The 15,105-nt window shown below is 41.4% G+C and overlaps 1 protein-coding gene across 2 annotated transcripts in view; it reads right to left on the bottom strand.

The window, feature by feature from the left end:
- Nucleotides 1–4,583: 4,583 nt before the first annotated feature.
- The window catches only part of KCNN2 (potassium calcium-activated channel subfamily N member 2), a 97,855-nt gene continuing 87,333 nt past the window's right edge, over nt 4,584–15,105 (bottom strand). For both annotated transcript variants that reach the window (XM_066614281.1, XM_066614282.1), the window contains exons 8-9: nt 6,745–6,814; nt 4,584–5,123 (exon numbers count right to left, since the gene is read on the bottom strand). In XM_066614281.1, coding sequence (XP_066470378.1) covers nt 4,836–5,123; nt 6,745–6,814 — 358 coding nt within the window. In that variant the 3' untranslated portion in view covers nt 4,584–4,835. The remainder of the gene's footprint in view (nt 5,124–6,744; nt 6,815–15,105) is intronic.

Raw genomic sequence — 15,105 nt, 5'->3', positions numbered from 1 at the left:
CTCTTACGACAAGTACAGCCAAACCGAGGGCCTATTCTTATCCCCAGCCCCCAGGGGAAGATAGAAAATAATTAACAACAAAATCCCTTGCCGGTTTACTGTGGAATTATATCTGATGGTGTTCAGTGAGGCTTACACCCAGGTAAACGTGCACAGGAATATGGCTTAAGTCTAACAAAAACCATCTCAAACATAAAACCAAGAGAATAAGCAGCACTCTTAAAACTATCCATGGTTAAATCCTACCAAAATCTCAAGTAAATAAAACTGCTTTTACCTGGGGCGTAGAACAAGGGTCCAGGTAGTCTGTTTGTAGAAGCAATTCCAAATTGTACAAGGCATTGTTACAGAGAAGGTCCCATCCCTGGTAGCTGCTTCCTAACTCCACAAGTGGAGGGACCCAAAGCAGGGCATCAGCTGAAGAAAAAAAAAAATAACATTAAAAACAGGAATGTATGAGTGAAAGAATAATTAGGAAGCAAAGATTTCAATAAGGAAACATCCTTCATCAGTCTGAAAATAAAGAAGCCTCTGAAACCTGATTCTTTCATGGGGATATTTATTAGTTTTGTAAATGCTTAATGTATAAAATATTAAGATGGTAGTTTGAACCCTTGTGACAGATTCAGTAGAGGAAAACAGCACTGAAGTATGAATCTAAAAAAACCATCTCACTTTCTTTAGTAAGAGGGAACTGAGAGTTTTTATGAACAAAATGTTATGGATAAAATTTATGGATAAAATTATCTGTGGATAAAAATGGGTCTAAGAATCCCAGATCACAACGAAGGCAGAAACAAATGAAAGTCATTTGGAAAACAGTTGGATTAATTTGGGGAAAACTGTGAAAATAAAACATATGCTGCAGATGAACCTAGTAGAGTATGACATATGGCTTTACACATTATTCCTGACTGTTTTAGGATTTGGTCCCCCTTTGTTTGACTGCACAGATGAAGGATGATGAAAAAAAAGAGAGGAGAAAACAAGCCCTGAAAGAAACCATGGCTGACTCAATGCTGAATGTTTCAATATGCCCTGGCTTTACATTACACATCCAAGAACTGGTATTTGTTAATATCAGTCAGTGTTATAAATGCTCATCATTTCTGAAAGTTACACTTCAACGGGCTCTTAAAAAAGACTATTCCAAGTCACAAATAGTGGCCAGTTGCCTCCTCAAGAGGAACTTTTGCTTTCAAGAGGAAAGCAACACATTTCTTTATTAAAGATCAGCAGAATAATCTCTGGTTCCCAGACCGTGCCATCTTTACAGCCCAAACCACGGCATCCAGAGGAACTGTGCATATCCTGTAGGCACTGGAAAGCTGCCTCCCTCCTGCCCCCCCCACTGACTTACTGGTGTTGGGGCTCCTTCCCTTCCACTGGCACATGGACCTGGCCTCTTGCTGCTTGTGGTGGTGGCCAGGCCACACTGAATGGTGCCATGCTTTGCAACCACCATAAAGGGCCTATTGGAATTGGGTCATAAGACTGCAATCCCTTCTGCACTTACCTGGGAGTAAGTTCTATTGACTATAATTGAACTTATTTCTGAGCAAAGATGCATAGCAGGGAAAAGAATGCATGGTTAGCAAGTAGAACAAAGAAGTGCCTATAAATTCAGCTCTATTACTTGGTAGGTGATCTTCTAGCAGCTATTACCCTATGGGATCTCTAGATTTGTCCTTACTTTTTCAAACCTATGTTGTAAACTGAAGAGTACCAACGTGAACACCCCCCCTCCGTTTCTGCACTGAAAAATCTGACCTATACAAAGTCATCTTCCAGTCTCTAAAAAGACCAAAAAAGGAAGGAAAAAAAAATTCTATTAAAAAGGACTGGAAACAACTGTAAAGGGCATTCCTTGTCTTCCTACCTGGAAATTTAGTGAGATTTTCCCTTTCTGAATTTTATTGTATGCATTGGGCAAGGTGTTAGTACACTGGCTCTCCGAGTTATGAACATGAAAGTTATGGATGGCAGGGTAATAGATGGCTGCATTGTTGTTTTTGTGCAGATGCAATCTGTCCATTGTGGTGCTTTTGCACAGGTGCAGTAGCTGGGGCAGAAATATGCAACCGTTTCGAGTTCCCTACATTCCAGCTTCCAGACAAACCTCCAGCACGGGACTAGTGCACTTAGTGTAGATGTATGTGGGTTAAACACAGAAGTGATTCAAAATGACCAAAGGGGAGAAAAATGACTGCAATGGACTCCAGAGTCTCATTGGGCATTTCTAGAGTTGTATAGTTGGGTCAAGGCTGGGATACATTATTTCTACTCCTTTCATCAATCTCTTTCATCAAAGAGAGAGGACCTTATATTCAGCAGCATTTATTTTCAGGATATGAAATGTATGGAGCTCCAAACATGGCCATAACTAGATGCATACAGGCAAATCTGTTCTGTTTAGGCAGGACTTTCAGGGAATCAGCATATGCCTAAAGAGAACAGACATTTCCAGGTGTCTATATGAGAATATAAATACAACTTTTGCAATCTTATTTACCTGACTGGACTGGGGAACACTGTGTGCAGATACTGAGAATTATGGACAAACAGAAGGCTATAAGAACATAATAAGAATCCCATTTTTCAATGGTTATACTTTCCAAAATTATTGCAATCCCCTCCCACTCCAAGAGTTGGGAATGAAATGACCTAGATCTTTTATGAAGCAGAAATAAATGACAGGAGAGGAAAACTCTCTCATGAAGACATTTAAAGTCAGTGTCTCTTGTTTGTTGTAGTCTTAACGGGGCATGGCTATGATATAGGGCCTGTGTGTCATGATGAGTTTCGGCACTTTCAAAATTTACCACTGGTCAGCTCACACCAATAATGAAATACAAATGCCCTTCAAAAAATGAGAACATAAGAGCATAAGAAGAGCCCTGCTGGATCATGCCAAAGGTCCATCTAGTCCAGCTTCCTGTATCTCGCAGTAGCCCACCAGATGCCTCAGGGAGTACACAAGACAACAAGATACCTGTATCCTGTTGCCACTCCCTTGCATCTAGCATTCAGATAGGATGCCTCTAAAACCCAGAGGCTGCATATTGTCACCATGGCTTGTAACCTGTGATGGACTTTTCCTCTGTAAATCTGTCCAGTCCCCTTTCAAGGGCATGTAGGTTAGGTCCACCACAACATCCTGTAGTAAGGAGTTCCACAGATTAATTACATGAGGGTAGGGTAAAGAAATATTTCCTTTTGTCTGTTCTAACTCTCCAGCCAGTCAACTGTAGTGGAAAGAAGAGTTTAGGATTTCATAAACGTACATAGATATACAATACAGGTCCAACCTTGTTATACACAGAATTTTTATACACAGATTTGACTCAACACGAATGGTCACTGCAAATGAGAAGGCATGTGCCAATCCCTGGAGAAGGGAAAAAATGCACCCCTTTAAAATCACAGCAAGTCCTTTAACAATAGCCTTCCTTAATGGGGGGGAGGGGCAGGTGGCTGACAATCTATTAATCATTCTCTCTCCAACTTCATTCCAAGGCAAAGTGACCCCTTCCTTCCCCCTGAGCACCTGAAAGATCACTTTGCTCTGAGTGAAGGGAGAGGTCTCTGGCTGGCCTGGAGAGAGACTGATTGATGGATTGTCTGCCTAATGACTCTGGCTTAACATCACAAAGGTCTGCAAGGCTGTTTTTAAATCACAAAGGGACGAAGGGACTTTGTTTTTTAAATTGATTTGTTTTAGTGTGATTTTTGCCATCCAGGTTTGTTCTGGGAACAGAACCCTCCTGAAAAACAAGGCTCAACCTGTATAGTACTTAATTATCAAGACATCTTTGGTCAATGGGAATTTGAATATATGAATATATCCTCTCCAAATACACTGTCAAGATTCTGAAAGGATTTGAAGGACTGTATTATACCTCCCTCTGTATTTGACAAGAGGGCATTCATCACAGTCTAGAAGAGAATACCACAGACAGACATTTCAAGCTTGGAAGTAAGGAGGTCAGCTGTTGGTGCAACAGCTCTTACTACTTGTCAGGGTTGCCCCCTTGCTGGCACATTGAACATGAACATTTACACTCCCGGTGAACTTGCAGATACATAGCCCAGCGATTGTGAAAATAGACTGGACTTGTGCACCAGGTTATGCATGTGTGATCCCATTTTGGTCAGCTAGACTAACTGCGAGAAAATGAGCACAGGACAGCAGCCAACAAACCTTAAAATTTGAGCCAGTCTGCTACATGAACTTGTCCTTAACCTCTCTGTTCCTCCACAGAGGATATCTGAAAGGATATCAGATTGTGATACAGAATGAACCCAGCTTTCTCATAACAAAAGGATTTTTAGCATTCACATAAAACAAAGGAGCCCTGCAGGAGCTGACCAAAGGCACAACTAATCCAGCACTCTACTTTTCACAGTGTTGAACTACTCTGGGAAGCCCACAAGTCAGGATATGAAGGCAAAAGTTCTCCCTGCCCTTGCCGTGAATACGGATATTAAGAATTAGGAATGTTAAAGTGACCAAGCACAACCCTGTGCAGAAATTAACCCTTTTATTATATTGTATATTGTAGTAGTAAATTTTGTTGGAAGTGCATGAATAAAAAGTTAGTGAAATTACAGGAGGAACAATCTATATAGCAATAATAGGTGCATTCACTGTGCATCTGAAAGGAAAAAAAGAGTTTTCACTCATTTTGGCCTAAAACATTGTGTTCAGGTTTCCAGAATTCTGACATCAGAACCCAGATAACACTGATTAGAACCATAAGGCTTTACAATAAAAGCTAAAATATTGACCATATGATGGCAAAACAGTCTTTATTTTGTAGTTAACTGATTCTCTTCTAGCTACTCTCTGATGAAGTGGGTGGTGCCGTGGAGGAGGACCTCCTTCTCCGAGATAAGGACCTCGATCGCTCCACACTATAGGTAACATGCTTATCATAGTTTTGTATCTGAGCTTCAAGGAATTCCCTTTGTTGCTGGCTGATTGTTTGGCTAATCAGTCCAGGGAGAGCTTGAATGCTACCAATTAATGTTTCCAGTTTTGTTTCTAGAGTAACAATCCTCTTCTCAAAGTCTTCACTTCTTTCATTTAAGTCAGAAATCATATCATACATGATGTTTTGGGTCTGAAAGAAGAAGGAAAGGGTGGATGCATAAGACAAGATGGCTTTTCTGCACCATGTCAAATTTTTATTTTACTCATTTCTAGAAATCTTGCATAGTAACAGGAAATGGCAGCACAGTGATATCAGATCAGAAAGTGGACAGCATCCCAAAAGTTGTATCCCAAGATGAGTTAGTAATGACCAAATCCAGTGCCAGGCTGCTGGGGGCCCTAAGGAGAAGCCCTGCAGTAAGGCCTTCCTGGCACCCCACCTTCTCTTTAATGGCACATTGAGTGCTGCCAATGGTACTGAGAATTCAGGAGTTGACCCAGACAAGTGGGCCCTTGGATAGCTGTTGGCCTTTGACTAGTGCTCAAAGTTCTTTAAAAATTGTATAGCTGATAGAATTTCATTAGATACAGCTTTTCCTGTGCTGGTTCCCTGTTCTAATGTCTGACCATTCTTGTTTTCCCTGTGTTCTCTATCCTTTTCTCAGACCTCAATCTTTCTTTAGTTCTTTGGTTTCCTGTTTCCCCAGCAACATCTGTTCTATTCCTTTCCTTCCAGTTCATCTGGGATCCCTGCCTCTTAACATCACTATCTCTTGGGACTCCTCCAAGCAGAGACGTCACTAGGGTTTGCATCGCCCAGTATGAGTGCTCATTTTGATACCCCCATGATGGACCTCTTCCTATACCAGACCATACAGAATCAATTACAGTATCATGCACACAGCCTTAATGCAGTAGGTTGGTGCATTAGTAGGTTACACTAGGGTTGGTGTAACCCCCATTTACTTTATTTATTTAAATATATAACAGTGCAGGTCACCCAACAAATCAGTAACCAACAAAAAACTAGTGGCCAACTTGATGACACTCACAAAACTGAATAAGAGTACTAGCCTTAGTTCTTATACATGGAAATGAGAGAGGACCCATACTAACACCTTATTGATTCCCTGCAGTGTCATTATACTTCACTGGCTCTTGGAACCATCAGTCTCCCTGGTCAGTTTTGAGATAAGAAAATCCACTTTTTGTTACATATGGCAGTTGTGTTTTCCTTTTCTAGTTGTTTTGCTTGTTTGATAGAATGTTTGACAGAATAAAAATATTTCAGCGTGGTTTGTTTCCTCGCATTCTGCATAAAAATACCCATCGAATGATATATAATGTGATGGGTTTTTTTTGAAAATACCAAGATTTTCACAATTTTGGTCAGTAGGATGTTACCCAGCATGGTCCGCATTCCCCTAGTGATGCCATTTCCTCAAAATCTGATTTTCTGTTCTCTGTCGCTTCATCTGCTTCACACAGCTCCTCCTATCCAATGGGCGACATGTGATGTTTTTCCCCAACCAAACTAACCATTCACTTTCCTTGCAGAAACTACACTATTTGTGAACACATTGTTTTGCAAGTGTTTCTTTCTCTATAACTTAGAATGTTCATGAACATTTCTTAACACAACTCATTCAATATCTAATAGGCTTCACCAACATCAGATGAAGGCATTTCAATTCTAATAATTCTGTAAATGTGATTGTAGTTCTTGTTATGTTTTGAATCACCTTTCAACACTAAACCACTGAGATTATCAATTTACAAAGAACCACACTGTGGCCCATTGACATACTAACCTTTGCCAAGTCCACCAAAGTGTTTGCCTGATCGTTGAGTTTCCTCTGTTCCATTTTAACACTTCTTAATCTAAAAAATGGAAATCTACGTCAGAGAACTGTCTTTGCCAGCTCACAAAACTTGTATACAGCATGCATCTAAACAGATAACTGCATGGACAATGTCTTGAATACTTTGTGTACAGTCATAACTGGTTATGTGTCTAGTACAATGAAAAGCATGCTTCCTTAACACCGCAAAAAAGAAAGAGCAAGAAAATGTGATGTCCCCGAGACTACTAATTGCCATGGGTAACGCTGAATTCAAAGTGGGAGGTAAGGATTTATTCATAGTGTATGAAAGAAAAGCCAAAACATTCCTTAAAGCTCCAGTATCCTGGCAAGTAGGCATAGGAAATGATGAACAACAATTCAATCCTATTATTCTTGTCTCCGTAATTAATACTTTTCCTTATGCCTACATGATTAGATACAGGTATAAGCCCTCTTCAGTTTGAAATGGATTGGGTTAGGAGGTGTCTGAACCTGATGAAAATACAGTGATAAGTGAGTTCCTTGTTAATTTTTAAAAGCTTTTATCTGACCAGCAGCTAAATAAAGAACATCCTTGTTAATATATTAGTTTTACTGTCCTTAATGGTGTTGACTTGGAATTTAAGACCATTAATTTTTAAAATGTGCATGCACAAAACAGTCTTCTTAATTGGTTTAGCCGGGCTGTTTATCTGTCACTGATTAAACTAGAACACTCAGAAGTATCATATATGTATACTATAAAAGAGACTCATGGGTATATTCTTCCCCTGATGCCTACGTAATTCTGTTCATGGTAATTAGCTGAGCACAGTAAAAGAAGAGAAAACAAGATGCATTATTTTGCTTTGTAATAAGCAAATGTGTAAGACTTTGTTTAGAAGTTCATGTCCACTATATTGCACTGACAGCCCAATCCAAAGGGGCCTTTCCCCCCCAAAGGGGGAAGGAACATTCTGGCAGCGTAAACCCCTTTACAGCTGTCGCTAAAGAGACTATACCAGCAGATATGGCCTGGCCACCACCACAAGCAGGGAGCAGCCAAGCCTGCAACAGTGGACCAAGGACACATGCTGCCACATATAATGATATGGCAATGGAAAGGAGATGGGGAGGAGTGGAATGGGGTGAGAGGTGGGAGGAACAAGGATGGGATGGGGCAGGGAGGAGGGCAGAGTAGGCCCAGGAAGGGAGCAGGTTTGGCAGCAGTGACACGTGCCAAATCCTAACCCCAGGCCTGATCAACCTTCACTGGTTAATGTGGAATAGGGTCAATGGGGTAAATGCCAAATTTGAGCTGGCACAAATCCAAGGTGACCCATAATGGCTGCAGGCTTACCCAGGCACAAGGGGCACATGTTGCCTAAACCTGAGGAAGCCACAACGTGCCAAAACTCCCTTGTGAGATACAGCGGAAGCTACGTTGGTGCCTCTACTACATTATTTTGTGCAGAGATACATTGGACTGGGCTGTTAGAGTCTGGCTGTCCTTTATTCTCAGTATTCACAATACATGAGAACCAAAAAGTTTCTCATTTTTAATGCCCATAGTAGAAATAGTTCTGTTCCAAATTGTGAATGACCAAACAGATATAAGTGGCTATTGGTTTGTTTCTTTTAAAAGTACATTTTCCAAAGCATAAAATTTCCAAACCAGATGATATTACTAACGTGTGAGCACACAGAGCTCCAGGGCAACTAGGCTTTTCCATTCATTTTAATGGACGAGAGAGCTCTACAGGTATCCTCTTGAACACATAGAATAGTTCTCACTAGTGACGTAAATGTGGAGTTCTTGCAGATAAGGATACTCTGTGGTTTTAACAACAGAAGATCACAATGAACTGCTGGATATTTGTCTCCCTTATGATATTACTCTATCAACATATGATCACAAAGCTCATGAACAGTTTGTGTTTCTAAACCAGCAGCTTTTTTGTGCAATCTAATTATTAAAACTGTAATTGAGGGCACAATCCTAACCCACTTTGCAGCACCAACATAAGGGCAATGCAACTCTGAGGTAAGGGAACAAACATTCCCTTACTTTGAGGAGGCCTCTGTGAGTGCCACCCAACTGCAGGATGTAGTGCATGCCCCCTTGGCACAGCTGTGCCAGTGCTGGAAAGTTGATTAAGATTTGGGCTTTAATACATAACACATCCTGTGATTTGTCAATGTTTCGTGCACCATTTTTTTTCACACGAAAGTTCGTAGCTCATTGCCCTTCTTTCTAGGGCTTTGTTCTAATCCTCGTACACATTAGAGCCCTTTTATTTTTAAAAGATGTGTTAATCCTGAATTTACATTGTTGCACCCTTATACCATACATAACTTGTAGATTTCTTGTAATAATTTCTGTTAGAAGCTAAGCCTGGTTCCACCACACTTCCAGTACTTAGCTGCTTTATGGTTCCACCTAAAGCCCCTCTCTTTTTCAGCACAGTGCATACACATTTTTGGGGCATGAATGAGCATATAGTGGCAGTCACACAAATGCTGTCTTACTGTGTGCACTTGTGTCATAGGAGAACAAGCGCATAATTTCAGGAGGAGAAGAACCATACGTATAGGCATCACATACGGATTGTAATGCAAGATTGTAAGGGACAACACTAAAATGAAGTGCAATAAAAGTGCTGGTTTGGACACATTCACAGGTTCTTTAGACACGCAGATGTGTCTGTTCACACACCTGGGAGCATATTATAACTGGGTCATCAATTATTCTTGGAAGAGAGAAAGTTAGTTGGTGACATTTTGGACTCAGAACTTCCTTCCTTCTCCCATATGCACTTTTAGAGTGCTGTCATCAAAAATAGCATTGGTTTAAAGGGCAAGCATTTGGCAATCATAGAAAAGGATAATAGTAAATGTTTATTATTTAAACTTTTCCATCAAGTGCAAACTGCACATAAAAATCTTTTCTGAATAGTGATAAATATGACATTTAGATTACCTTTGCAGACAGAGCCAGAAATGGTGACCCATATGGAGACACAGGATTTCCACATATGGATCCATTTTCTGGGTCTGCTCTCTTGCACATATCAGATGATTTTTCTGGCTCCAGACAAAGACTTTAATTTCCCAAGCCTTTAAAACATTAAGACTAAATCCAAATATTTCATTTTTATAGCATTGCAGGTTATCGTCTGTTTGCAGATAATCCACTTGCTCATTTGTAAAATAGCTTTTGTGCTAGTAAGTTCTCCTGCAAATGTATGATGATACAGACATCTATTGGTGTTCTTCAGAAGTCTATCTAAGTGTCAGATATAAATTAGAAAAGGGAAACATTTTTTTTAGAAAAATTAGAAAAGGGAAACGAAATTTGTAATTTCTTAGCTGCAACAGTCAGATTGAAAATGAGACTGGCCAGATCTTTCTCTGTAAATTAAGAAATATTGATACGCCGATTCCTTCCTTCTGAACTTCACTTATCACAGAAGAAATTCATGACTTTGGATCGCAGTTCCACAGTAGCAACCAGACTATTGAAATTCACAAAAGGATCCAATTGTTGCATGCAGACAGTGGTAAATTCTGCAGATTTGAAAGGCACAGCTCACACAACTTACTTCCGAGCTCTATTTTCATTGTCGAAATAAAAAGACAAAACAAAAGAAAAGAAACTGTAATATAGACTAAAACAAATCAACACAAGGGGCAGTCTTCAGGTGAGCACAGTGGGCTCCATTATGCAGCTGCTGTTCACACATTTCCCCATAGCATTCTGTGGGTCGGTGATTAACCAAGGTTGCAAACAACTCTGGTACAGCGTTTTGCAATCATATCAGCTTGTATCACTACAGTTTCTGAACCACATGCCTAATACTGATCAGCATCTTCTCATACAGTCTTGGTGCAAACAAACAAACAAAGTGAGAACAGTTGCATCTAAAGGCTTTAGCTTCCATCCCATCTTTGCTCACAAGTATTTATGTCCACAAAACATGGACAAGATTCTCAACATTTAAAGCTAAGAGACCCAGAGATCTGTATGCAGAATCTACATAGATTTGACCTTTATTTCTTCCTAACTAACAGCCCAATCCTATCCACACTTTCCTGGGAGTAAGCCCCATTGACATTAATGGAACTTATTTCTGAGTAGGCATGCATAGGATTGGGCTGACTCTTCAATTGCTCTATAAAATATAGGAGAAGTTAAAGAAAAATATGGAAATTTGAATTATCTGCAATATTCCTTCACAAGGAGACTACACTGGCCTCAATTACAAATGAAAAAATACGTATTCTGAAGCTAGTAAGAGGATCTGCCTCGACCCAGACATGGGGTGCTGAACAATTTTGCTAAGATATAATTTAACCCATCCATTTAGCTCAGAGGTTAAGCAATACAGCACAAAGGAAAACTCAGCAGTAAAACAGAAGCCTGACGCTGCATAACAAGGAAAGATGACCACTATGGGAATGGCTTTATTGAGTCCCTTATTCAATAGGAGATGCAGAGCAATGATCTGCAACCTTATGCGGCACTTTGGGGATTAATGGTGTAAAGCTGCATCACTTATTTTGAGAAGAAAGCCCTACCAAATAAAATAAGCAGATTCAAACATATTTTCAAAATTTCAGAATACCCGAGGCAGGAAGCACCTAGAAGGCAAGGTTAGTAAACAAAGCTAAAGTCACATATTCTATATAAAAATGAGAACCACTTCATGGTATTTAGTAGTCATGTTCTGTGCTTTTCAGATGGCATCTTGGTGCCTATTTTTGAGATTGATTTCACTAGGGTGAGAAATGAGATGGTAAACCACAAAGACTGTTCATGAGATACCTCACTGTGGAGGTCTCCATAATTTGCAGCCCAATCAGAGGGCATTCACTCAGAAGTAAGGCTAAACCAGATGTTTCTCTGTTAAAAGGAACAGAGAGCCCCCTTTACAAATTGGTGTTAGGGACTGGAAAGCTTGAACTTATAGTGAAACAGCCTATATGGGAGAACAGCTTGGAAGGGGCTTAGGTCTCTTTCAGCATTCCGTGCCACCGCTGCTTCCTCCTTGCCTTCTAATGGCTGGTGGAAGAAATGCTGGGAGCCCAGTATTCCCTCCACAGCCATTAGAGGAAAGGACAGCCCTGTATGCTGAGGGAAAGAAGTAAGTCCTTCTGCCTGCTTCACTTACTTTTCTCCCTTGGCCTCTGGGGGCTGACCTCTGCCCCTCAACTGCAACCACCACATCTTCTAATGAGCAACCAACATTCCCTCTGCCAGTCATTAGAGAAGGAGGTGGTGACAGCAGCAGTGAATACTGAGACAAGGTTGGTGAGGGTTTACCTCTCTCCTGCAGCCTCCAGTGCTGCCACCATTCCTGCCACCACCTCCTTCTCCTTCTCTAATGGCCAGTGGAAGGAATACTAGAAGTCCAGTATTTCTTCTGTGGCCATTAATGGAAATAGTGGCAGTAGTGCTAGATGCCGAGGTGGAAAGATACATGACGTGAGCAGAGGTGAGGGGGGCTTACTCTTTCCCTTGGCAACTAATATCAAAGCTGCCTCCTCTTCCTCCTCTAGTGGCTGGTGGAGGAAATGTTGGAACCCAGCACTTCCTCTGCAGCCATTAGAAGAAGTGAGTGGCAGTGCTGGATGCTGAGGGATATAGGTAAGTAAAGTGGGCTGGGGTTGGGGTGTCACTCTCCCTATCACTTCAATTAAGTGACAACAACAATGCCAAAACTGACAGCACTGCAATACTGTAATAAATACTGATGTTTCTTTAAGAGCTTGGAGGGAGGAGAAGGAAGAGAATGCAGGCAAGACAGCTTTAAATAGCCAGAGATGTCCCTTTAAGACAAGGATCTCCAAATTCTGGCCCTGGGGCCAGATGCAGCCCCTGGCGAGCCTCTATCTGGCCGGTGGCTAGCCTCTAATCCCCTAAGAGCCTCTGGCCCAGTTGACCAAACACAACCGGAGTTGTGCTTGTGGAGTGGGGGAATGGGGGTCCATTTAAGTGTGTGCTTTATTTCTTGGGCAGTATTGGTGCTTGGAGAAATCCTGGACATTTGAGCCCATTCATTCATTCATTCATTCATTCATTCATTCATTCATTCATCAAAGTTTCATCTCTAATGTATTTATTTAAATTTTACATTTAATTTTTTCCCCCAGCTCTCAACACTGTGCCAGATATTTGATGTGGCCCTTCAGCTGAAAAGTTTAGAGACCCTGCTTTAAGACCTTCGAGGAGAAAGAAAGGCACGCAGGCAGGGCTATGGTAGTAAAGGATATTGGTTTGGGGAATTACATCAGTTCCTCAAAAATTTAAGGACAGACAGCCCAATCCTATCCACACTTTCCTGGGAGTAAGCCCCATTGGCTCTAATGGGACTGTAGTTCTGAGTAGACATGCATAGAATTGGGCTGTTAAAGTAGGGCAGTGTTTCTCAAACTCTGATGGAGTTTTACTCCCTCAATAAATTTTTGTGGGGGAGGGGCTAGAGCAGCGACGCAATCCCCAGGATTACATCCATATGGTAGGTAAGGGGGGGTGCTTTTCACTTATGAGGGTAGGGCGGCAGCAGGCTTCAAGAGGTGCGGGGAGCCCTGCACAGCGCTCCCTGAGGCATGGAATGTTTGGTAATAGCAGGCGCAAAGCACCTCCTGCAAAACAGGTGCTTTGCGCCCATTTTTTCTGAACGTTCCAAGCCTCAGGGAGCGCTGTGGAGGGCTCCCCACACCTCCTGCAGCCTGCTGCAGCCCTACCTACCTAACATAAGTCAAAAGCACCCCCCTCGTCCACCCCATAAGGACACAATCCCTTGCTTCCCTGCCTCTCCCCTTCCCCACCCCTTAAAGGGAGGGGGGAACCTTTGCACGAACTGGTGGGTTGCAACCCACCATTTTGAGAATCACTGAAGTAGGGGAAATATATAACGGGGAAACTTATAATGGGGACCCTCTGTATGCTTCCAATCAGAAGCACTCTTCTTTCAACAAATCAGTCACAAGAAGCCCCAGTCCTGACTGGGACAATTGTGTATGAGGAGGGTGAGTTCAACTTTTTCCTGCGTGACATTTTCCTGTTGAAGACTGTTGTCCCCAAGTATTTTCTGGGGGGGGGGGGAGTTAGTCCTCAATGAAGTTACTTACAAGAAAAAGACACTTGGGGGGAAAAAACCTGGATGGGTAAACAAAAACAAAAACAAAAGTGGGGTGTGGGGCAAGAGTTGATCTCCATCTCATAGACCATTGTTCCAATCAGGATTGGAATTTCCTAGGATTGTCTTTTCATGCCTTTAAAAAAGTATATTTTTGCCTTGTGAACGGGTACAAGTTTGCACCCTTAGACTACCATGTGAATAAATATTACAATATGTGAATTCTGTCAACGTTTATTAGGTCTGTAATTCACACATAAAGATCCTACTCTCTAAACTGTACAAGAGAATGTAACAAAATAAAAGCAGATTAAAAATATGTGCTGTGGACCACAATATTTCCTTTTTTTAAAGGAAAATCCTAATTTTTGTGGAATCACAGGTCTTTTTCTATGGTCCGGTTTACAACAGGTAGCAGCACTAAAACGGACAACTTTGAAGAAATGAATTAATATTCTTTGTGAATTTTCTTTTTACAACTTGAACGTGCTATGTAAACATTAATGATTGACAGCCCAATCCTATGCGTGTCTACTTAGAAGTAAGTTCCATTAGTGTTAATGGGGCTTACTCCCAGGAAAGTGTGGATAGGACTGGGCTGTGAGCCTTCTCAAGTACTACTCTGATGCAGGAAAGGAAATAATCCTACAGCCATAAAATATGCTCAAACCAATAGCAAAAGAAGAAGAATGGGACAATTGAGAAATACCTTTTCCATTTGTAAATTACAATTCCACCCTCACCAAAATGAGGTCAAGGAGCATCAGCAGGGCCATGGAAAGAGTGGGGCTACCAGGGATAATTCCCCAGGACCCCAACATTAAATGGGATCCCAAGAAAGGTTGCCATCCAGCCTTTGACAGTGTCTAGGGGTGGACCTACTCTACAGGAACCAAGCGATTCCCATATAACCCATGGGAATAACCCACGCAGCTCCCAAATGCCCTGAAGCACATCCCAGTTGCCAATGCAGCTGGGATGCTTTATCCAGGAAGGATGGAGGAGGGTCAGGGTCACAGGTGCCAAAAAAAAAAATCTTCCCCAGAGTCCACTTAACCTCTCTGCAATCATGAACCTCAGAGGCCCTGAACATAGATTTCTACACAAAGAATATCCACAATCACTTCACATGTTACATGCAAAGTGGCAAAAGACGAGAGTAGGAAAGAAATACAAGTAACTACTACAGCTCAATCCTGCCCACATC

Source organism: Tiliqua scincoides, chromosome 2 (assembly GCF_035046505.1).
Source record: "Tiliqua scincoides isolate rTilSci1 chromosome 2, rTilSci1.hap2, whole genome shotgun sequence".
Lineage (NCBI taxonomy): Eukaryota > Metazoa > Chordata > Lepidosauria > Squamata > Scincidae > Tiliqua > Tiliqua scincoides.
This window is presented reverse-complemented; position numbering and strand designations above follow the sequence as displayed.